The sequence below is a fragment of the Myotis daubentonii genome, chromosome 3, assembly GCF_963259705.1.
Source record: "Myotis daubentonii chromosome 3, mMyoDau2.1, whole genome shotgun sequence".
In the NCBI taxonomy this organism is placed as follows: Eukaryota; Metazoa; Chordata; class Mammalia; order Chiroptera; family Vespertilionidae; genus Myotis; species Myotis daubentonii.
In genome coordinates this window covers 216,890,317-216,913,363 of record NC_081842.1, presented here as the reverse complement: position 1 = coordinate 216,913,363, position 23,047 = coordinate 216,890,317, and the positions used below count along the sequence as shown (strand labels likewise).

At 42.5% G+C, this 23,047-nt stretch overlaps 1 protein-coding gene across 19 annotated transcripts in view; it reads left to right on the top strand.

Moving 5' to 3' along the window:
• The window catches only part of CAMTA1 (calmodulin binding transcription activator 1), a 683,296-nt gene that overhangs the window by 28,000 nt on the left and 632,249 nt on the right, over positions 1-23,047 (top strand). For 14 of the 19 annotated variants that reach the window (XR_009452139.1, XR_009452138.1, XR_009452140.1 and 11 more), the window contains one exon: positions 4,123-4,241. Coding sequence is in view for 11 of the 19 variants with exons in the window: in XM_059691394.1 (XP_059547377.1) it covers positions 4,123-4,241 (119 nt within the window). In the remaining 8 variants the exon portion in view is untranslated. Of the gene's footprint in view, positions 1-4,122; positions 4,242-5,755; positions 5,831-23,047 lie in introns of all 19 variants that reach the window. The other 5 variants (XR_009452135.1, XR_009452136.1, XR_009452134.1 and 2 more) reach the window with 1 other exon arrangement.

Below are 23,047 nucleotides of genomic sequence, written 5' to 3'. Positions count from 1 at the left end.
CAGATTGAAGCAGTCGATTGCAGAGCTCCTATAGCCCACGCTAGCTGCCCCTGCACACGTATTTTAGATGGAAATATAAATGCAGATAAATAGAAGTTTATTGAACCTGGGTTATGAGTTGACCTAAACCTGGGCCAGAGATGTAATAATAAGAACGGCAGAAAAAAGCATAAATCTGGGCCACCTAAGAATAGGAAGGGTCAGGTTTGATGATCACACACTGTAAGGAGAGGAAAGGGGTAGTTAAAGAGCAAAACTAGTTACGTTTTTCTATTAAAAAACTTATTTTTTTAACCTTTAAATATCTTTTGGATAATTACAACAGAGTTTAATTCATTTTGGAGAATCTCTTTGAAAAGAATAAAGAGAAATCCTACCAATGCTGGCACATAGTTGGTGCTTAATTAATATGTATTTTGGATGAATAATGATTTGAAAGTCTGACATTAGTAATGGCAGTATTTGCTGCTGTGAGCACTGTGCTGACTTGAATAGAACAATATGTGGCTATGTTTTCCTGAATCAGTTCATATCCTGCTAATTAAATCTAAGCACATAATAATTAGAGCTAAACAGAAAATTGTAGAGCTTCCTTTTAATTTTACCACTCCAAGTTGATCAGATATGTTCCTGATAAGATCTAGCAGTTTGATACACTGTTATATCGACTTATTTTGAGCAGTTTGGTCTAGAGGTTGAGAGATTAACTGTAATCAACTTGATTGAATAACAACCCAAATTATTGAATTTTTATTAATTATGAACAAAAAGAAAATGGATGCATCATTTCCAGGTTAGTATTGATATAGTTATAATTTACCTTGCAGAAGTCAACAGGGTGTTCCAAGGAAAAGGTCACATGTATTTCTTTGGATTTAAATAAAGGATTTAGCAATGTGAATCTCAATTTTTAGCAATAAAACATGAAAACAAGAACTCTGCTTCTTGCCTTATTAAGTGACTGCACATTTTTGTGTATTTTAGAAAGCTTTAGTTAAATTATACTGTGTCTCTGAAATTATTATTTGGAAAATATTTGAAGGTTGACTGGAAAAGATGGTTCATTCTCTAGAATTATAGTTGTCAGCCAAGCAAATCATCTGTCAATTTCAGGAGCTTCACTAGTTATTTTTATTGTGAAGGAGGTTAGAAAATAATTTTCTGAAGTCATATATCAGACCTGAATATTATGCTAGATAATGATAATGAAGTGTTTCACTGGATTTGGTTGGCACTGCCATGTCGCAGTGTCAGAGTTTAACTATTTACATTAAATCCTGAGATGCCTTTGGAACCAGTGTATACATCAGGTTACTCTCAGGTGCTGTTACAAGCCTGGTGCTGAGACAGGATTTAAAAACTGGCACATGTATTTATCTAATTATTATGTCAGCATAGTTATTCCAAAAAGATGAAAAAGCAGTTCTTTTCCAATGGGAAAGCAAAGTTACTTTTTATGACACTTTTAACTGGAAAACAGAAATTTGAAAATAAGAGTCTTAACATTTTGCCTATATGAGTTCCTATTTTTCCCCAGCACTAAAATTGCCATCTTCATAATGCATAGTGGGAAAATTTCCCCGTTGTTATGTTTCTTAAAAACATCCAATCTATATTCAGCGTGAACCTAAAATTCTGGAAATGGCACAGTTTGAAAACTGATTAAGGGGAACTCATTGGCCTGTCATACATCTGGTCCCTTTGAAGCCCTGGCTGTATAGCCTGTGGCCACTATATTTAGAAACTTGATTGAGACAGTGCTTACACAGCCATCCTCCCGTTCCTCTTTAAGAGCCCTCTGCCTGATTCCGTATCAGCGTGGAAGACGGAAGGCTTTCTATAGCAGTTCCTGGTGCTGCTGAGAAGAGTGCGCTCTCACTCTCTCCCTCCCCCTTCCCCTCCCCCCCCCCCTCGCCCCCCTCCAGTCATGCAGACATACCCATACATAGATGTGCTTTAATATGTCACAGGGACCGCTGGTTCCTCCAAGAGGCTGAAAGGACAGGTACTTGACATCAGGTTGTGATCACAAACATAGAAATAGAAGCTGAGGCTTAGTATTCTGTTATTGTTTAAAGTAGTTTTTAAGTAGTTTTCTCAGTGATACGCCTAGACATACATACATTTCAGGGTCTGCCATTTACTGAGCACCTAGCATAGCACTGTTTTCAGAAAGGCACCCTGTAAATGTGAATATTTGAGTTAAGTATAGATTTTAGGATTCCTCTACTTTCAGAATTGTACACAACATGGGAAATTTTATAAAGTAGAATAAAACTGCTTTAGGGGCAGAGAGAAGGGACAGGAGGTAAAGGCTCCTGGGATTTGGTGTTCTGCTGTCTCATCTGCCGGCCCTGGTCCCCTCGGGGCATGAAGTGCAGGGCGCATGCGTCAGCACCTGAAGTTACAAGGGTTTTATAGGGTGCAATTAATATAGAACTTTCTATGAACATTCTCTTAGTTTAACATTCTTGGTTATATAGCAAGATTTGAAAAGAGTTTAGTTTAATTTTGCCCTTAAATTAAAAATTTGGATTCTTAAAAGCAGTCAGTTTTGAAGTTTTTATACTGCTTATAGAAATAGAAGATGGGCATTATAATTCAATTGGTTATGTAGTTCATGGACCAAAAAAGATTTAGTATGCTAAAACTCTCCTAAGTTCCGTTCTACAAAGTATTTCCATATGATGTAGTAAAGTTTTTTGGACTTTATTTCTATGCCCAATATTTTCCTGTTAAGATATTTTCCTTGAGGAGAAATGTGTAAATTAGATGAAAAACGCTTGGAGAGGATTTTATTATGACTAGAAAATACTTTTATTCTTTTATGTTTTTCACATGTTCAAGAAATAGACCTATGCTAAGTAAGCACCATTATAGTAAATGACTAGAAAGATATGTTATTGTATTTCACTTTTAACATTATTAACTAATACCAGTGTGCCTATAAAAGGCTGTTTAATTGCCAGATATGTAAAGTCATTGAATTACAGTCAGTACTATACGGGCTATGGAGGAGAATTAGAGATAGTCGGATTCTCCTTGATTTAGGAAAACTGAAGATATTAAGTAACTTACCCAAGGTCACACAATTAGAAAGTAGCAGAACTGGGACTGAAGCCTGGACTCTTACTTGGAGTTCAGTGTTTTTATATCTTGTTAATATCAGAATACGTTATTTCAGCCGTGCTTTCTGGAGCAGATTCAGCGTTTAGTATTTGGTGCATTGCTCCTTTGTACCTGGTTATGCTCTGCATCCTTTGGATATTGGGGCTTCTATTTAACATAAAAAAAACTGGAGTGGGTAATTTGAAACTTGGAACTAAATGTGCCAAAACTGGCAAGAAATTTTGAGCCAGGCAAAGGGGACTTTGTTATAGGAATGAAATAGGAAATGATGTGCAAATAAATAAATGAATGAAATGATACATAAAGGAAATGATCTCTTTTAGAAAATATCAGGGAGACCAATTAGCAGGTAGTGAGACATCCCATCTAGTCTGAAAGTAATAGATTTTTCTTTCACTTAATTTAGAAGAGTTATATTTTGATGAAATACATTAATGATATAGATATGTATATGTAAATTGAGTTAAGTAAAAGAGTATATTTTTACATTTAGGCTAGAAAGGCCAGCCTCTGTATTACCTAGCTAACTGCAGGCTTGAATTCCTTATATTTTAATATGTGTAATTTGCTTGTGAAAGGATAAGTCTCGTTTATATTCTAGAGGGTGAAGTAGTATTATTTTATGAATAAGAGTTCTATTTTATTAGAATTCTTCTTTCCTAAAAAAACTTAAACCTTTTCAAGTGGTTAATAGAGGGTTTCTGGGTTTTGTTGTGGGGTGAAGTCATTTTGCAATTCTGGGGGACTTCATGGAAACCTGGTGCGAGAACCTTTAAAAGTAACGTCTGGTCACAGGCAGCTGCTGGGGTCGTCCCTGCCCGCTGCTTGCCAGGGAGCAGCGCTCTGCTCTGAGAGTGCAAACCAGGCTTTCACTCAGAGGAGGGACGCTCTTGGTCTCAGTGACTCACCCGAGCTGCTGCTTCTGACCTTGCCAGTGTACTTAAAGGAGATTTTCTCTTATTTTCTCTGAATTTATTGTTTTCTTCTTTATAGATGATCATGGGAACAGCAATAGTAGTCATGTAAAAATCTTTTTACCGAAAAAGCTGCTTGAATGTCTGCCGAAATGTTCAAGTTTACCCAAAGAGAGGCACCGTTGGAACACTAATGAGGTAGATAACTTTCTATTTTTAGGGGTATCATTTCTTGAAGGGCAAACTTCTTAGGTCATTTTGCATAGTATTACTTTATATTAGCTTTAACTGGAAATACTGACCTAGGAAATTGTAAACGAGAAGATTATTTAATTTGGGTTTGACAGAAACCAACATGTTTCTTGAACGATCTATGCTCTGCTTGGCTTGCTTTGAACAATATAAACTGTGCACGCTGACTGACTAACCAAGGGAGCATGGGTTCCTATATCTGTGTTTTCTGCATTTTGGCGTCTTGCATTTGGTGGTTAACTGCCTGCATCTCCACTGAACATCAGTGCTTCTGTTGTCACGAGTTAGTAAAAGACAGCTCAGTGCCTATAGAACGTGCGGTGTCTTGAAGATGTGAAGTTTCAGTAGAGTTGGGACGCGTAGGCTTCCTGCTGGCAGGAACAGCCCTTAGTCCTGTGATGAAGACAGTTTGCATGGAGGCTAACTGGTGTACCGGAACGACGGGAATCTTTATTAAGAATGAAGACTTTTCAGTAGACTGTATACAGGGTGGGGCAAAAGTAGGTTTATAGTTATTTGTATGGCAACAATACAATAAATAAAATGTAATACAAGAATAAACTCTGTTTCTTGTACTCATAACTGTAAACCTACTTTTGCCCCACTCTGTATTTGGCATCCAATTAGAAAGAAATTTGATGAATTAGAATGAATAAAAGTCTGTCTTCTTGGATGATGTTTCTTTATTTTGGTAAGTCATAATCTGGGAGTCTTAGAACACTTTAACACTAGGGTTTGATTGCTTTCTCTTATTTCTTAGTTTGGAATCTGAATATTTGAATTTAGGCTGATACCCACTTAGTGTGGTGATAAGAATTGACTATGTGTCCATAACTTGGGGAGTTCTAGTCCTTTAATTCAAGTGGCTGGGTTACTGGTTTCGCAGAGTTGGTTATAATCAATTAGCGGCCCAGTGCACGGATTTGTGCACATTGAAAGTAAATTAATTAGAAGGTGGCCAGCAGGGCGGGACTGGGCAAGACGGACCAGACATGCCCTGGAAACAACCTCCCTTGGTCCCTCCCTGGCCAGTTGCACCTGGGGCGGCACTGGGGCTCAAAGGGCATCTGCTAAGTGAGTGGGGTCCCTCTGGCAGGTAGGGTCCCTCTGCCTGGCCTGCGGGGATCAGGTTAAAATCGGCAGTCCGACATCCCCCAAGGGGTCCCTGAGTGCACTCTGCAAAGTTGCTGTCGCTTGGCAGCTCCTGTGTTGAGCGTCTGCCCCCTGGTGGTCAGTGTGCATCATAGCTACTGGCTGGTTAGCCGGTCATTTAGGCTTTTATATATATAGATGTATGCTACCCTGTTAGAGTGTTATATTTAACTAAGACAAGAAGAAAACAGTGCTGTCTGTTCACCCTTATTTTTTGAAGATTATTTTGCTCCAGCTCCTCAATTTAGAATGCTTTCGTTTTGAGTTGTAAGAGGTTATATGGATGAAAGTTTCTTTACTTTTCCCAGTTTACAGAGTTAAATACTCCATAGAACCCCATAACTTTGTTACTGAATCTCAACTGACTTTAAATTTCTTTTAAGGTATGTATATTTTGATTATTTACATAACTTACATTTCTCCTTCAGACAGAATACTTTTGCTTTGACAAACATTAGCTAGTTTAGAGGACTATTGTTTCATGTGGTCATTTATTAGCTGTTTCAAACATTTAAGACAGATAAACAAAGTAGATATACTGTAAATTAGTTTTAACCATAGATTATTACTCTACCAGAAAAATAGTATAATTTGGGAGCCATTCAGTAAGTCACAACTAAGTTATGAACTATTTAAAATTCAGTATATTTCTTTGTAAAATTCAGTATGTTTCTGCAATATGGATTTGACACCATATTGTTATATATTAGCTCCAGTTTATTTATAAATGTATCAAAACATATAATAGGTATGTATTTTTAAATTTTATATGAAGTTGGCAATTTATTTTATGATTTGAAATTATATTTGAAACCAGCTATTGCTTAATTAAAATCAGTGGCCTTAAGAATCTTATAAAGCTAGAGGTTACAGTGTTAGAAATTTAGTTGGTAGTTTATTTAGATAATTGATTTCAGGTTTTTTGGAATGTTGGAGCACAGCTCTTCAACTGACTTCACATTTTTACTTACGAGTTAAAATAGTCTAGATGTTTTACTTTTACCTTAAATATAGTACAAAATACCCAATAAAGAACATTTATAGAGATAAGATTAAAAGGAAAATAAGTTCTGTGTTTGGTCCCAGCACTCCAGTTCACATAGCTCCCTGGAAACCGCTGGTTTAGGGCCCATGTTGCTGATGTCCAAGTCCACAGACAGGGACTGCATTCCTGTCTTGATGAGCGAAACGTAAAGCTGGGGTCCGAGAGATGTGGGGTATGTGCGCAAGCCTCACTGCTGCTGGGGCGGGGCGAGGAGGACGGTCCCCAGGGCTGGGGAGCACCTCCCTGGTCCCGTGCTCTTCCGTGACGTGCCCGCTCCGCACTGGGAAGCATGGGTATGGAGGCTGAGCGGGAAGGCTGGCCTGCGCTTCTGTGTAGAGGACATTGGCCTTTTTTCTTGTTCCTTTTTGGCTTTAGGAAAAATAGGGGAACCTCAGAGTGACAGCAGAAGGCTTGGATTAGGAGTTGTTAATTCTGTAGACTGTTCTGGGGCAATGGACCTGCCATTAAAAACACTTTAAAATTTTATTTTACTTAAAATTTTTTTTCAGTTACAGTTGATATTCAGTATCATCTTAGTTTCAGGTATACAACATAGTGATTAGTCATTTACATTCCTTAGGAAGTGATCCTCCCAATCAGTCTAGTGCTCACTTGGCACCATGCATGTTATTATAATGTTGTTGACTGTATTCCCCACGCTGTACTTTGTATCCCCGGGACTGTTTGTAACTGCCAATTTGTACTTCTTAATCCCTTCCCTTTTTATCCAGTCCCCACCCCCTCCCATTCATTTTTTTGTAACTGGCTTGGATAATTGGAGGAATAGATTTAGTATTCCCATCAAAGCACTTCTTTGTCCTAGCTGCGTGTCGTCGTTTTCCCACGGCCTTGAGCCTGCCACTAGAACCTGGAGGACTGCACGTCAGTGCGCTTGTCTCGCTGGGCTCAGCGGTCCTATGAAGGCAGGGTCCCTTTAGTCAGGCGGTCCCTTGAATGGCTCCTCGAGTACAGTGTGGCCATTCTGCCCTTCCCAAGGGCCGCGTCCTTGGAGCTGGAGCAGATTGCTGTTTCGGTGAAGAGCCACTTGAGGTGGTCGGCTTGTGCTTAGGAGCTGTGTTTACACACATGCGCTTCCTTAGATCTCATCGGGCCCAGGCACTGGCGCTGCAGAGGCGTGTTTCCAGTTCACCCTCTGCACAGCGTGTTCGCCACGTGGACTGGCGGCCTTTTGCCAGGACGAGGTGTCAGCTGTCCTCTCTCTCTCTCCTCTCCCGTGTTCTCCCCACCTCTCTGCGGGGTGTGCACAGTTGAATTCCTGGGAGTAGTGTGTAGAAATTTGGAGAAATTCCTTTATTCAGGTCCGACCTGTGCTGTAATATTCATGATTATTTGAGGAAGCCCAACTTTTATACTGCGTGTGTATATTAGTTGAGGGGGAGAGAGAGATTGCGCCCATTCAAAGGCTGCCATTTATGGAGACCTGTTCTTGGCTAGTGGCTGAGTACTGGATGTAATTATTTCTAAGCCTCATAACAGTATTACAAGATGCGTAACCTTGCCTTTGACAGATGAGGGACTGTTGGTGAAAAGTAGTTAAATTGGTGAAGATAGCTCACTTGATAGGGCTTGCCTTGATCTGACCTTCATTTCTTTGAATTCTTAGGAACATTCCTTCTCTTGTGTGTTGTCTAGGCTTTTAATCAAAGACCCATAACTCTGAACATCAGTGAACTCAGCAAAACTATTCTGTGATTTAGTTTTGGGTTAAAAAGAATTAATAGAGGGTTCGTATTGTGGGTTCATTTGGCAATATTTGGTGGAGCTGGAAGTCACTGAAAAGGAAGACTATTAGAGGATAAGAGAGACCTTAGGGCCTAGTTAAGCTACTCTTAACCTTTCCAACGCATTGGGATGGGTGAAACCTCTTCCTTTCTTGAGTGCTATTTGCGACTGCAAATCAAATGTTGTATCTAAAAACGAATCCATTCTAGATCGCGCTTTGCCCACCACACACACCCTCTCCCCAGGTTCCGAAGACGATGAAGGAAATGAGGCTGATGATAGCAGTTCTGGCAGCTAGCATTATAGAACACCTGCTGCATGCCAGGCACTAGGGGCGCCTGGGCGCGGTAATCCCCCGTACCCCTTGGTGAACCCTAAGAAGTAGGTCCTGTGATTATCCTCATGGAAGAGAAGAGGAAATTAGGTGATGGACTTGGGATCCAAGCCCGCAGTCGCTCCAGTTCTGTCCCATAGAGAAACTTACAATGGATTTCCCGAGATCTTGCAGCTGTTTAGTGACCATGATCCTTTGTTTTATAGAATTGTTTGGCTTCTTTATTTATTTGCATTTTGAAGTATTATACATGAACTTAATGTATTTTTGCATGAAGGTTTTTTAAAGTAGCACACTCATTTCTTGTGGAAATAGTTTCATTCTTAATGAATATTAATATGGGGGCTCTGGATAATGAAGGATATGTATTACCAGTAGGAATTTTGTGCCTCTAGGTAGCTGGAGGGTTAGGCTTGATATTAGATCCAGGGCAGGAGAGAAAGAATTAAACACAGAGCGCATTTGTCAAAGAGCTAACTTTTACTTCATGACCCGTTTGGTATTCACATCTTTATTAGGTGAACTATTACCAGGTTTTTTCGTTTTAAGTTAATATTTTTAAGGCCCAGGGCCAGAAATAATTATGCTAATGCAACTTTCTGATTGCACAAATGACTACTTCGTAATTACACATATTAGTACTCCATGAGTGTTGTTGGGACTGAAATCTCTTTTGTTTAGTCATTAATTAGCTGTTTGACTGAAAATAGCACCCCTGGTCCCACAGTCGCCAGGTCTGCTTCTTCTGCAGGCAGCTAAGTAATGGCGCCCGGGGCCCATTCCTAATGAACATGTACTCCTGAGCCCCTTCAGGTCATCTCTGGGTTTGCCTGGTAATGCTCTTTCTTCTGCTTGTTTTCCCTCTAATGCAAAGTTTCTCCAGAGGAAGCAAACGAAATCGAATTCTAGTTTGTACTGATCTTAAAGAAAGTTTCATCAAAGGTTTTTATTGGTGGTAACTTCAGAAATTTTCATATTAAATGGTAATTGAATGTTTTTAGTGGTAAAGATGTTTGTGTAGACAGCAGTACAGATACAGACTGATGCACTTGAAGGCGTACCACAGAAGCCCAAGAAGAAGCCCCTGAGTATAATGCCTTTTATGGGGAGAAATTTATCCTTTTAAATGATGAATACTCCCCTCCCCTCACTTTTTATACTGAGGTAAGAAAAATGAACTTTAAGACCATGAGAATTATTAAATTATGTTTCATTTAAGTGATTTTAATAACAAGAAGCCACCTTACTTAAAATCTCCTCGGGGGAGGACAGGAGGAATGGGCTGGAAGAGGTTAATAGGGGAAAAAGAGGGCCTGTGCAATGCTTTCAACAATAAAGATTTAAAAAATAAATTCCTTCAATCACTGTTGTGTGTGTGTAGGCATATATTCTTGTATTTTTAATTTGTCTCTATAAATTATAAAATCAGTTATAAACTCAGATTTTATAAACTCAGATTTAGGGGTGTAATTTTTTTAATGATTGGTTTTGCTAGTGTATTTATATATTACCTTTTGGGAAAACTTTTTTTGGGATCACTTAGAACTTTTCAAACTTCCAAAATGTCAGCTAAACTGACAAGCACGTAATACGTGCTCCGCTTAGAAAGGCGAGTGCGCTGTTTTGGCCCTGATGACTCGGAAAACAGTTAACCCGAGGTAGAGCTTCGTTTTGTTTTAGTGTTTGGCAGTGCCAACCATTTGAATGGTCCCAGGTTATCCTCCGAGTCCAGGCAGTGCTTTGCAGATTATATTGCAAGTGGGAAAATGCAGATACAACACGGAGAGCCAAGTTTTAAGAGTGACACTGCTTGATTTTTGAATACAGTATATGGTACCAAATTTCAAGTGAAACCTATTTTGTAGCAATTGGGTTAACTACAGTTCCTCCGTTGAACTTAGTATGAAGTGAGATGATGGATCCCCAAATCCAAGTGAGCGCATGCCTACTTGTCAGCCTGTGTCACTCCAGCATGGTAGTGGCCCAGGGAGACTGGGTGTGTTCACACGCATCGTGAGGCTGCCAGGTGAGGAGGGGTCAGTACTGCAGGTGGGGCTCTGAGGAACGGTAGGGAAGCAAATCTTAATGCAGAGTAGAGTCACGTTCGTGAAATTGGAACATGAGGCTTCTGGTACAGGAAGCAGGTTCCCGTGGACCCGCCTTCATTTTAACCTAACTCTTTTTATTACAATACTAGAGGCCCGATGCACGGAATTCGTGCAAGGGGCTTGGCCCTCGCAGCCTCAGCTTTGTCTGGAAGGTTGTTCGGCTGTCCGGTTTAATTAGCATATTACACTTTGTTATTACAGATTACTTCAAAAATGTAGCACTTAGAAGACTGCTTGGCCCATAGTCAGTGTAAATACAGGGTGTCCCAAAAAATGTATGCGCGCTTTACCAGCTGATAGCTCAGTTTTGAAAATGAAATGTATTTAAATAAGCACTGTCTTTATAATTACTCAAAGTGTATGTGTACATTTTTTGGGGACACCTATATTTGTTGAATGAATGAAATCCATAAAAACAAAAACTTAATATAAATTCTTGGACTTCTGTAATTATAAAGCTCAATAGATATGTACACTGCATGAAATCACAAAACTAATAAACTTTATATGAGCAACATTAATTAAATCAGTGCCTGATGATTTGCCAAGACTAAATTGTGTCTTGCAACATGAATATCATGCCGCCTGTTCTCAGGCAGGTTCTTTTGGATTTGCACGTGTGCTGTCATGAGCCCTGCAGTTATGCCACCCCTCCCCCCGAACGATCCAAAAACCGTTTGTGCTCAGCAAGCATTTCTGTACGTCTGCCGTTAGGCCTTGGCACAAATATATCATCTAGTCTTAAGTTCACTTCTGGTTCTTGTCATTAGTCCAAGAACAACGTCAGTGACCCTCCTGGGTACCCAGGCGATTGTAATCACAAATCAAATGTGAGCAGTGACTTTGTGCGTTGGAACATATTAGTCATAGGTTGTACTTTTTCAGCTTACAAATTACATTAAGATGTGAAATCCAGACTTTCCTGGTGAACCCAAGGGTCACTGATACCTTGGAAAAGATACAGCGCTGGCAGAAACGGGGTAGTGTTGGCTCTGCCACCATCAGCTGAGTGTTTGGTGGGACACCTGCCTGGCCTTTTTGAGTCTGTGGTGATTGTGCTTAGAGACCTTTCAAGATTTGCCTTCAGCCCAGTTCTCAAGGCAAGGCTTTCGGAGTTGTTTGGGAGTCCAGGTAGCCTTCGGTCTAGCTCGGGAGTTTATTTTTATTTTTAAAGTGTACAATCCAGTGGTCTTGAGTTTGTACACAAAATTGTGCGACCATCGCCGCTATCTAATTCCACAACCTTCTCATCACCCAGCCCCTGTAAGGGTTTTCTGTCCCTCTGACTTGGTGGAGTTGGTGCTCTCAGGGGGCAGTCAGCCTCTTTTCAGGGGCTCTAGGTTCTTTGGTATCTTCTCCACGTTTCTATACCTGTCTAGCACTGGAGTTGAATATATTTTTATTGATTTTTTTTTTTTTTGAGAGAGAGAGAGAGAGAGAGAGAGAGAGAGAGAGAGAGAGAGAGAAACGATATGAGAGAAACATCAATTGTCTGCCTCCCATATATGCCCAACCAGGAATCGAATCCACAACCTAGTTATGTGCCCTGGCCGGGAATCAAACCTGCAACCTTTTGGTGTTTGGGACGATGCCCCAACCAACTGAGCCACATTGGCCAGGGCTAGCACTGGAGTTGAAATTTGAACAGTGTCTTTTTGCCCAGGTTTTTTTCTTTTATTATTATTTTTAAATATATATTTTTATTCATTTCAGAGAGGAAGGGAGAGCGAGAGAGAGAGAGCGAGAGAGAGAGAGAGAGAGAGAGAAACATCAATGATGAGAGAGAATCATTGATCAGCTGCCTCCTGCATGCTCCCCACTGAAGATCGAGCCCGCAACCCAGGCATGTGCCCTTGCCTGGAATCGAACCCGGGACCCTTCAGCCCGCAGGCCGACGCTCTTATCTACTGAGCCAAACTGTCCAGGGCTTTTTGCCTAGGCCTTAATACACAGTACAGTGGGGCCTTGACTTACGAGTTTAATTCGTTCTGAGACCGAGCTCGTTAACTCAAATTACTCTTATCAACTCAATGCAAAAAATCGGCCCAGAGACAGCTGGTAACTCAAAAAGTTGGATGAAGAGGGCTTGAGGAGAGAGTTCAGTTGCCTTAAGACTGTATTCTGTGCAGACTCTATTGCCGGGCTGCGTGGGGGCGGTGGTACTGATGTTCCCTAGGGAGAAGCAGAGTCCTGAGGGTCAGCTGGGGCGGACAGGGGAAGAATTCGTCAGAAGGCTGGCATTCTTTAGCTTAGTGTTTTCCAAGCTGAGCTGGCATCTGCATCACCTGGATGGTTTGTAAAAACACAGATCACTGTGCTCCCCCCCCGCCCCCGCAACCCCCCCACGAGTTTCTGCTCCCGTAGGTCTGGGGTGAGGCCTGTGAATGTGCATTTCCACCACGTTCCAGTGAAAACACGCTGGCGAAGAATCGCAGCCCCTAGAAGGATGTTCTAACTACCTCACTTGACTGTAATCTCAGCTCTGCTCCCACTGTACAGTCAGCGTTTGGTGTGCTTGGCTGTGTAGAGGACAGTTGAGCTTTCTGGAGTCTTTTCTCATGACTCGTGTACTAGAAGTCAGGGAATGCAGCGTTATTTTTGGTATCTAAAGTATTTGTTAATGTCTTGCTCTCTGGGAAGCCCTTTTAAAGTGTGGTGGCGGTGGTGGGGGTATGTGGAAGCACAGTGCCGTTTTTGTGATTTTTTTTTGAAGAGGTAACATCTTCAAGTATAGCCTCTACCTGCCTTCTTTTCCATCAGCATTTGGCCCCAATAGCTGAAACAGCAGAACCCTAAAGCTACATGTCATGTCTACTTACTTACCTACTTGTCTACCCACCTTCCAGTCCTTTTCATACTACCTTCCTAAAGGACGGGGTAACAGTGCTTTATCAGACCTGTCTTCTGCAAATATTTCCTCCCAGTCTGTGGCTTGTCCTACTCTTTTGATGCTGTCGTTCACAGGGCAGACATTTTTAATTTTAATCAAGTCAGCTAATCAGTGATTTCTTTTCATGGATCCTGCCTTTGGTGTTGTAACACTATACGTAAGGTCATCCCGGCTTTCTCTGATGTTATCTTCTAGGAGTTTCACGTTTTGTGTTTTGCATTTAGGTCTGTGGTCCATTTGGAGTTAATTGTGGTGAAGGACATACAGTCTGTGACTGTGTTTATTATTTCCCATGTGGATGTCCAGTGTCCCAGCACCATTGGCGGAAGAGGCTCTATGCTCCATGTGCTCCATTTGCTCCTTTGTCAGAGTCCTGTTGACTGTATCTCTGTGGGTGTATTTCTGGGCTGTCTGTTGTTCCACTATCTGTGTGTTCCTTCACCAGGACCACCTTGTCTTTTTTAAAAATATATATATTTTATTGATTTTTTACAGAGAGGAAGGGAGAGGGATAGAGAGTTAGAAATATCGATGAGAGAGAAACATCGATCAGCTGCCTCCTGCACAGCCCCTACTGGGGATGTGCCCGCAACCAAGGTACATGCCCTTGACTGGAATTGAACCTGGGACCCTTCAGTCCGCAGGCTGACGCTCTATCCACCGAGCCAAACCAGCCAGTGCTAGACCACCCTGTCTTGATGACTGTAGCTTGTTAGTGGGTCTTGAAGTCAGGAAGTGTCGGTCCTCTGACTTTGTTATTCAATATTGAGTTGGTTGTTTTGGGTCTTTTTCTCTTCCTGTAAACTTAGGATCACTTTGTTGATACCCACAAAATAACTTGCTGGGATTTTTCAGTGGGATTGTGTTGATGCTATAGGTCGAGTCGAGAAGAATGGACATCTTAGTAATATTGAGTCTTCCTATTTAGGAACATGGACTATCTCTCCATTTGTTTAGTTCTTGATTTTATTATCAGAGTTTTGTAGTTTTCCTCATGTTATATTTATATCTATTTCATTTTGGGGGGGGGTTGCTAATGTAAATAGTATTACGTTTTAAAATTCAAATTCCCCTTGTTCATTACCGGTATATAGGAAAGCAGTAGGCTTTGGTATGTTAACCACGTATAGTTGCTTATTAGTTCCAGGAGTTTTCCAGAAGGCCAAAGCCATTTGAAAAAAGAGAGACCGTCATTGTGTGTGTGGCTCAGTTCTGAGTGGTTCCCTCTGAAAGAGGTCAGTGTGGGTAGCTCTGCAGGGAAGGGGGAAAGTCCCAACACAGAGGTCAAGGACAGGGGTGTCCTTGTGGGGGACAGGAGCTATTCAGAGAAGCTGGCCAAGGCAAGGCTATCCCTTCGGAAGCTGGGGTTCTTATTTAGAAAGGGCTGCAAAAGGCATTTTTTTTTTTTTTCGGAAGAAGGGAAAAAACACTTAAACTATATTGACCGTTTTAAAAATTAAAAAAGAGAAGAAAGGGAAGATGCCATTCATTTCTCATTTCTGAGAACAGATATATTAAAATAGCTTGAAATTAATAAGTAGGATCTTTAAAATTGAGGTTAGAGTATAATCATTTCCCATTTTTCCTGACATGTCTTTAAACTCTGTAGCAAGTCTCTCCTTTCCTGGCCTCAGAAGGTAGTTGTTAATGTGTCTGGTAAAGTTTTATTTTAATATTTGTACTGTGAACAGAATTTAGAATCCCCAACGCTAATTGTTTTATTTAAGAATAATTTTTGTTAAATGCCTTAATTGTTATTAATAAAAATTTTTATATTTAAGCATTTTCTAGTAATTTTTAACAATCCATTCCTCAAGCAATTCAGAGCACCTGCTATGATGATTATGTATTTTTTATTTCATAAATGAGGATAGTGAGACATAAGTGTTTGGGAATTAGCATTTATCACCCTCTAATATATGGTGTAATTCAGTTCTTTCTGTTGTGAGCTGTCTGGTTGCCTGTGTTGGACTGTAAGGTCTAGGTGGACAGGAATCTTCATGGCTCTGGTTACTGATGGGTCCTGGGAGCTTAGAACAGTGCCTGGCACATAGCGGGTGTTCAGTGACTGTCACTGAATGGATGGACGGCCCCACTTGCACCCGCTGACGGCACAGAGCGGTTGGGGCCGATGCCAGCAGCAAGTGTGAGTGGGGCTGGCACCATCAGTGGGTACGAGCAGTGGCTGCTGCCCCGATCGCCCCTCAGGAGCAAGCGGAGGTGGAGAAGCCCTCAGGAGTGATCGGGGCTTGCACCCACTGACAGCACTGAGCAGTTGGGACCAGCGCTGGGCGCCGGCAGTGGGTACAAGCGGTGGCTCCGGCAATGGCTGCGGGTGTGAGCAGGGCTGGTGTCAGCAGTGGGTGCGAGCAGCAGCTCTGGCACCTGCAGCGGGTGTGAGTGGCGGCTCCAGCGCTGGCAGCAAGTGCAAGCACCGCAGTGCATGGGAGCAAAGAATTTTCAGTAACCACCAGACACTCGCCCCGATGACAGCAACCGGTGCCCTGCCTTGGTCTGGCGCCCCCGCTCACCTGCTCCACTGTCCTGCGCTCTGCTGCCTGCTGCCGCTGCCGCCTGTCTGGTGATCAGTGCACGTCATTGTGACCGGTTGTTCGGTTGTTTGATTGTTCCGCCATTCAGTCTGTTTGTATATTAGGGTTTTATATGTATAGATACAGTTATGTTATTAGAAAACAAGATTGTTGGAACCCACTGATACTTGTGAATTTGGCTTAAGTCTTTTAAGCCATGGGTAACACTCAGTCTGGTATCTGTTAGGACAGAGATTGCCCCTTTGTTTTTCCTCCAGCCTTCTTTATCCTTTTTTTCTTTCTGAATATTTCTGCTCAATATGATGAAACACCTATTGGTAACAAATTTGTTTTTCTCCTTTCCATAGTTCACCTCCATCAATTAGCTACTCTCTTCTGTCCATAGTTTAGGGTTCTTTGATGTCTGTTATGTTTCCCACCCAACCCCAAAGCACTGGGCCAGTGAGCACTCCTGATAAAGTAAGCGGTCATGCAGTTCAGAAAAACTGTATTTTGCAAGATGATCAGTTTCTGAGAAACTTCAGGTATTAGAAAACTTTATGTTGTTGGTGTAGTGAGGCAGAGTTCTGGAAAGATGACTAACAGGTTAACCACATGTCGGGAGTTCTCAGAGTAGGTATTGGCTACTAATGATTCCTTTTTTCCCCACAAATTTTATGATATTTTAATATAATGTCCATATAAGTGGTTTCCTTTTTATTCTTTTTAAGTTATTCTTTATTAATTTAAGTATTATATATTTTTCCCCCTCATTGACCTTTCCCAGCCACTCCCACCCCCCAGCACATGCCTTCACCCCCCCTAGTGTCTGTGTCCATTGGTTATGCTTATATGCATGCATACAAGTCCTTTGGTTGATCTCTTACCACCCTCTCCCCATCCTCCTCCCCCTCCCCTGCCTTCCCTCTGAGGTTTGACCATCTGTTTGATGCTTCTCTGTCTCTGGATCTACTTTTGTTCATCAGTTTAGGTTGTTCATTATATTTCACAAATGAGTGAGATCATGTGATATTTATCTTTTCTCTGACTGGCTTATTTTGCTCTTTTGCATTCTTTTTTTAAAACATTTATTTTTAAATCTTTATTGTTGAGATTATTACAGATGTCCCTCTTTTCCCCCCCCCTTAGTTCCCCTCCACCCAGTTCCCACCCTGCCCCAGGTCCTTACCACCCTATTGTCTGTGTCTATAGGTAATACATACATGCATATAAGATCTTTGTCTAACCTTTTCCCACTCCCCCCACACCTCCTTCCCTCTGAGAATTGTCAGTCTGTTCCATTTCCATGCCCCTGATTCTATTCCATTCACCAGTTTATTCTGTTCATCAGATTTTTTATTTGTTTGATTTTTAGATTCAATTATTGATAGATATGTATTTATTGCCACTTTGTTGTTCATATTTTTTATCTTTTTCTTCTTCCCTCTTCATAAGGAATACCCTTCAGCTTTCATATAATACTGGTTTGATGGTGATGAACTCCTTTAGCTTTTTCTTGTCTGTGAAACTCTTTATCTGACCTTCAATTCTAAATGATAGCTTTGCTGGGTAGAGTAATCTTGGTTGTAGGTTCTTGCTATTCATCACTTTGAATATTTCTTGCCACTCCCTTCGGGCCTGCATAGTTTCTGTTGAGAAATCAGTTGACAGTTGTATGGGTAACTAACTGCTTTTCTCTTGCTGCTTTTAATATTCTCTTTGTCTTTTGCCCTTGGCATTTTAATTATGATGTGTCTTGGTGTGGTCCTCTTTGGGTTCTTCTTGTTTGGGACTCTCTGTGCTTCCTGGACTTGTAAACTATTTCTTTCACCAGGTAGGGGAAGTTTTCCGTCATTATTTCTTCAAATAGGATTTCAATATCTTGATCTCTCTCTTCTTCTGGCACCCCTATAATTCAGATGTTGGTACGCTCGAAGTTGTCCCAGAGTTTCCTTACACTATCTTCATATTTTTGGATTCTTTTTTCTTTTTGCTCTTTTGGTTGGGTATTTTTTGCTTCCTCATATTTCAAATTGTTGATTTGATTCTCGGGATCCTTTAGTTTACTGTAAAATCCCTGTATATTATTTATTTCAGTTAGTGTATGCTTAATTTCTGACTGGTTCTTTTCCATTTTTTTGGCATTCTCACTAAGATCCTTGAAAGTCTCACTAAGTCCCTTTGAGGCTTCTAGAAGATTCTCGAGTAACCTTATAACTGTGGTTTTGAACTTTATATCGAGTAGTTTGCTTTCTTCCATTTCTTTCATTTGTGACATGTTTCTTTGTCTCCACATTTTGGCTGCTTCCCTGTGTTTGTTTCTATGTATTGGGTAGAGCTACTAAGTCTCTCTCTTTTTTTGTTTTTTTTTTAATAAAGATATTGCAGTTCTTTTTCTGATGAATTTCTATATCTTTATTTTTATTTTTTAAAATATATTTTTATTGATTTCAGAGAGGAAGGAAGGAAGAGGGAGAGAGAGATAGAAACATCAATGATGAGAGAGAATCATTTATCGGCTGCCTCCTGCACACTCCCTACTGGGGATTGAGCCAACAGCCAGGGTATGTGCCCTTGACCAGAATCGAACCTGGGACCCTTCAGTCTGCAGGCCAATGCTCTATCCACTGAGCAAAACTGGCTAGGGCTACTAAGTCTCTTTGAGTTGATAAAGTGGCCCTGTGTATTAGGTATCCTATAGGGCCCTGTGGCTCAGCCTCCCCAATCACCTGAGGTGGACACTCGAGGTGCACCCCTTTGTGGGCTGTGTGCACAGTCTTGTTGTAGTTGAGACTTTTGATTGTTGGTGTCACTGGGAGGAATTGACCTCCAGGCCAATTGGCTGTGAGGACCAGCTGCAACTACAGTGGAAAGCTGCTGTGCAGGAGACACCTTATGGAGCAGGACTTGCTTCAGTGGGGCTTTGGTGCTACTTGAGTGTGTAGCTTATGGATATGAAGAGTTGTTATCTGACACTGACCACTGGGTACACTGGCTCTTGGGCCTTCAGGGAGGTGCAAAGTCAGCCACTGCCTGGGGCCACCCAGCAGGAGCTACAGGGAGATCTGCAGATTCTTCCTCTTATATTGGGTTTGGAAGTGCCCTGATGAGGCCCAGCGGTGAAGCAAGACAGGCTGGTGCTGGTGCCAGTCTTGGGCCTTTTATTGATAGGTTTGGGGCTCCCTGACCCAGCTGCAACTTGTTTGACAGGTTTTAGCCTGAGAAAGGACAGACCATTCATATGCAAAAGCTGCTGCAGGCAGTTTGGGTGGGGTTGTAAATTGGGTGGAGCAGCGTCTCAGGGAAATCACCAGGGCAGAGCAAACAGAAATCGTTGCCAGTCAGCCCTGCAACCTGAGAGGTCCCAGCATAGGAACAATGACCGCTGAGAGCACCTCTGTCTGGAAGAACACCCCCCCCCCCCACCCTCCAGTTTCCCCTAGTACGTGTCTGGGACCCCCAGAGCCTCATCCGGCACTGGAGCTGAGAGGAAGTGGGAGCTTGTAAGTTTTGTTCATGGTGCCAGCATTTTAAGAGGAGCAGCTGGCTCTCTAGCAGCCTCTGTCACTGAGCCCCAATCCCCGCTGGTTTTTACAGCTGGTAGTTCTTACTGCTCGTGGGGACTTCTTTTACCAGCCCTGGGACCCTGGGCTGGGTGTCTGGGATGGGGCTGGGACTCCTTGCTCCTCTGGGCAGCCTCCACAGAGGTGATCTCCTTCCTGATCAAAAAAACGGCACATTGGGTGCAGGACCAGCCCACTGCGCGCCTCTGCACCTCCTACCAGTTTCAGTGTGCTATCTTCTTTACTTCTCTAGTTGTAGGACTTCCACTCAGCCAGCTTTCCCGTGGTTCTGGATGATGGTTATTCTGTATTTTAGTTGTAATTTTGATGTGGTTGTGGGAGGCGGTGAGTACAGGCATTTGCCTATGCCACCATCTTGGGTCTCGCTCTACTAATGATTTCTTGTAAGTTTTCCATTGAGGGTGGTCTTATCAGTATGAGAGTAATTATAGCCACCCTTATTGTAAATTTCCAAGTTTCTTTCACTGCACTGGTCCTATCTGACACTGACATAATCTCATTGTCCACAGATTTAGTTGGTTTTTAACATATTTCACAAATATGTAGTGAAGATTAATTTCACTTTGCTTTCTTTTACCAAAATAGTTGTTTTCCTCCAAGCCCACTCATTAGCTTTTGGTTTTCCTTCTTTTGCATTATTGATCTTTTCATTGAATTATCTTCTTATGATTTTGTGTAAATTGATGCCATCGTAATGGTTGAGCCCTCTCTCTTTTCACTCTATTATGAGATTGCTTTGGAAATGCAACTTGCTCTTTAGTCAGGTTGGCTTCTTTGGTTTTTGAAATGTGGACTGGAAATGTTACATGTGTTTGTGTATACATGCGTGTGTTCTCTGCATGTGGGTAAATGTTGCATGCATGTATCTGTACATGTGTGTGTTCTGTTTATGGGGTGAGGACTGGGTGTGGCTATAAGGGCACTCTTGGTGGGAGTGGTGCTCTCACTAGTGGGCACGGCTTAGTGGGCAGCACGGACTCCAAGTGTCTGTTGGCTGGTCTGGCCACCTCCCCTTCTGTTCAGTGCACTTCCAGCACTCTGTGCCTCTGGGATAGTCATACTTTTAAAGGACAGTTTGGAGGATTCAATGTGTTAACAGGTACAACACTTAACATAATCCTCCTGTATAATAAAACTCTAATATGCAAATCAGCTGAATGGAGGAACGACCGGTCGCTATGATGTGCACTGGCCACCAGGGAGCAGACGCTCAACGCAGGAGCTGCCCCCTGATGGTCAGTGCGCATCCCAGGGGGAGCGTCACTCAGCCAGGGGCCAAGCTCATGGCTGGCGAGTACAGCGGTGCTCCCGCCTCTGCTGCAGGAGAGGTGTCCTGGACTGTAAGAGGGCGCGGGCTAGGTTGAGGGGCCCCCTCTCCCCCCACGCCCCCCCCCCCCGTGCACGAATTTCATGCACTGGGCCTCTAGTATATTAAAAAATGGTTCACCTGCCCATACGTATAGTAAATATATATTAAATAAGACACAAAAAGTACTAACTATATAAAGTTCAAGGTTGATATGTTGGATTACACTTCTGGTTTTTTAAAAGGCACCATCAAGATAATGAAAAGTCAAGTCATAGAGTGAGATTAGCCAACAGAGACCTATAATCAGGATGTTTTGGGACGCCCTGCAAGTCAATAGAAAAAGAGGGACAAGCCCAATAGGGAAACAGAAGTAGCTTGTGGGTGTCGGTCAGGGTTCAGTTGGGGAGCTGCACTACTGTGAGGTTTATGGAGAAGGGATTTACTTATTCCAGGAGTAAGACCACATACAGCTGTGGGAGATGCTGAAAAATAGTGCCCGGGGAGGAATGAGAAGGTCCCAGAAGAGTCATGAGCATGTCCTAAAGAACTAGCAGGGATGGCCCAGGCAGCCTGCAGGAGTCTTGGGGGTCAGGGAAGCCAGCATGACCTGCCACAGAGGGACCTGGGATTAGCTGTCACCTCTGCGAGGCTCCTGCTTTCCCAGGTCTGCCACCCAGGATGTCGTGGGGGTGGGGGTGGGGGTGGGGGGGTCTTCCTTTGGTCAGCAGGACCTGACCAAAGAAGCTAATCAAACGCTAATTAGCCTGATCAGAGCTCATCTTGGACGAGGAAAGGTGGACCAGCTGGAGCCCTCTGCCACCTCGGTTTCTGTCTGTCACCACTTCTAGCCGCACGGGCCTTCGCGGGCGGAGGCTGTTCCACTCTGCCATGTAAACCTTGGGCAGACCAGGAGGCCCTGGGAAACGCCACTGACCAAAACCTGGGGGTGAAGCTGCCACAGCGGTGCCTGTAACTCAGCGCCCTCAGTGCTCTCTGGTATATGAAAGATATCTCATTAAAGCTGGTACTTAAACAAAAGCTGCCACAAGTTGAAAACTCAAAAGGAAAGCAAGGGAACGCTTAGTACACAAGTCAGGAGTTGTGAAAAGAAGTTTTGGGGTGAGAAGACATTTTCCTTGTTGTGGCTTGGGGTTCCACCAGCGCCTTGCCGATCGCGCACGCGCGGGCTGCTGTAGATGCGGATTGCAGCGCACAGGGAGAGGACTCCCAGCCCAGCGAGGGAGGCAGTGGCATCAGCGTGGTTTATGACATCCGGGGCACAGCCTTCCAGCATAATGATTAGAAGATGTTAGATGTTAGATTCTCTTCCTTGGGATCTAGAAGTGGGGTGGCCATTGTTTCTTACAATTTGTACCTGTGTAACTTTGAACTGCTATTAGGGAAGCCAGAGGGTAGTGATCTGTTTGTTAACAAGGTCTCCAAGTCTCCTGGCACATCTGGGAGGAAGTTTTGAAAATCAGTTAATGGAATGTTTTTGCCACTTTTTACTATATATGTGTTGTGTGTGTGTGTGTGTGTGTGTGTGTGTGTGTTTTTAATCCTTACCTGAGGATATGTTTTTTGTTGATTTTTAGAGAGAAAGGGAGAGAGGATGGCGTGGGTGGGGGTGGGGAGGAGGAGAGGGAGAGGGAAATAGCGATGTGAGAGAGGAACCTTGATCAGTTTTCTCCTGTATGCGCCCTAACTGGGCTTTGAACCTGCAACCCTTTTGGTATATGGGATGACACTCCAACCACTGAGCCACCTGGCTGGGGCTTTACTGTATATATTTGATTTCAGAATTTGAACTAAGATTTCTTGGTATTTAAAAGTGGATTTTACAGATGCATTAAAACGTTCATATCAAATCTGTTTTGATAATCTGAGAAATCAAAACATTCTCGTCATCTAAAGCTTACTAGAAGACGCCTGCATCTGCTTTCATTGACACGAGCCACTTTTCATGTGAGCGTTTCTTATGGCTCTTTTTCTTCTCTTGGTAATGAGGACACAATTGTCCAAATAAAGCGCTGCAGCTCTCCTGCCCGGGGCTGTG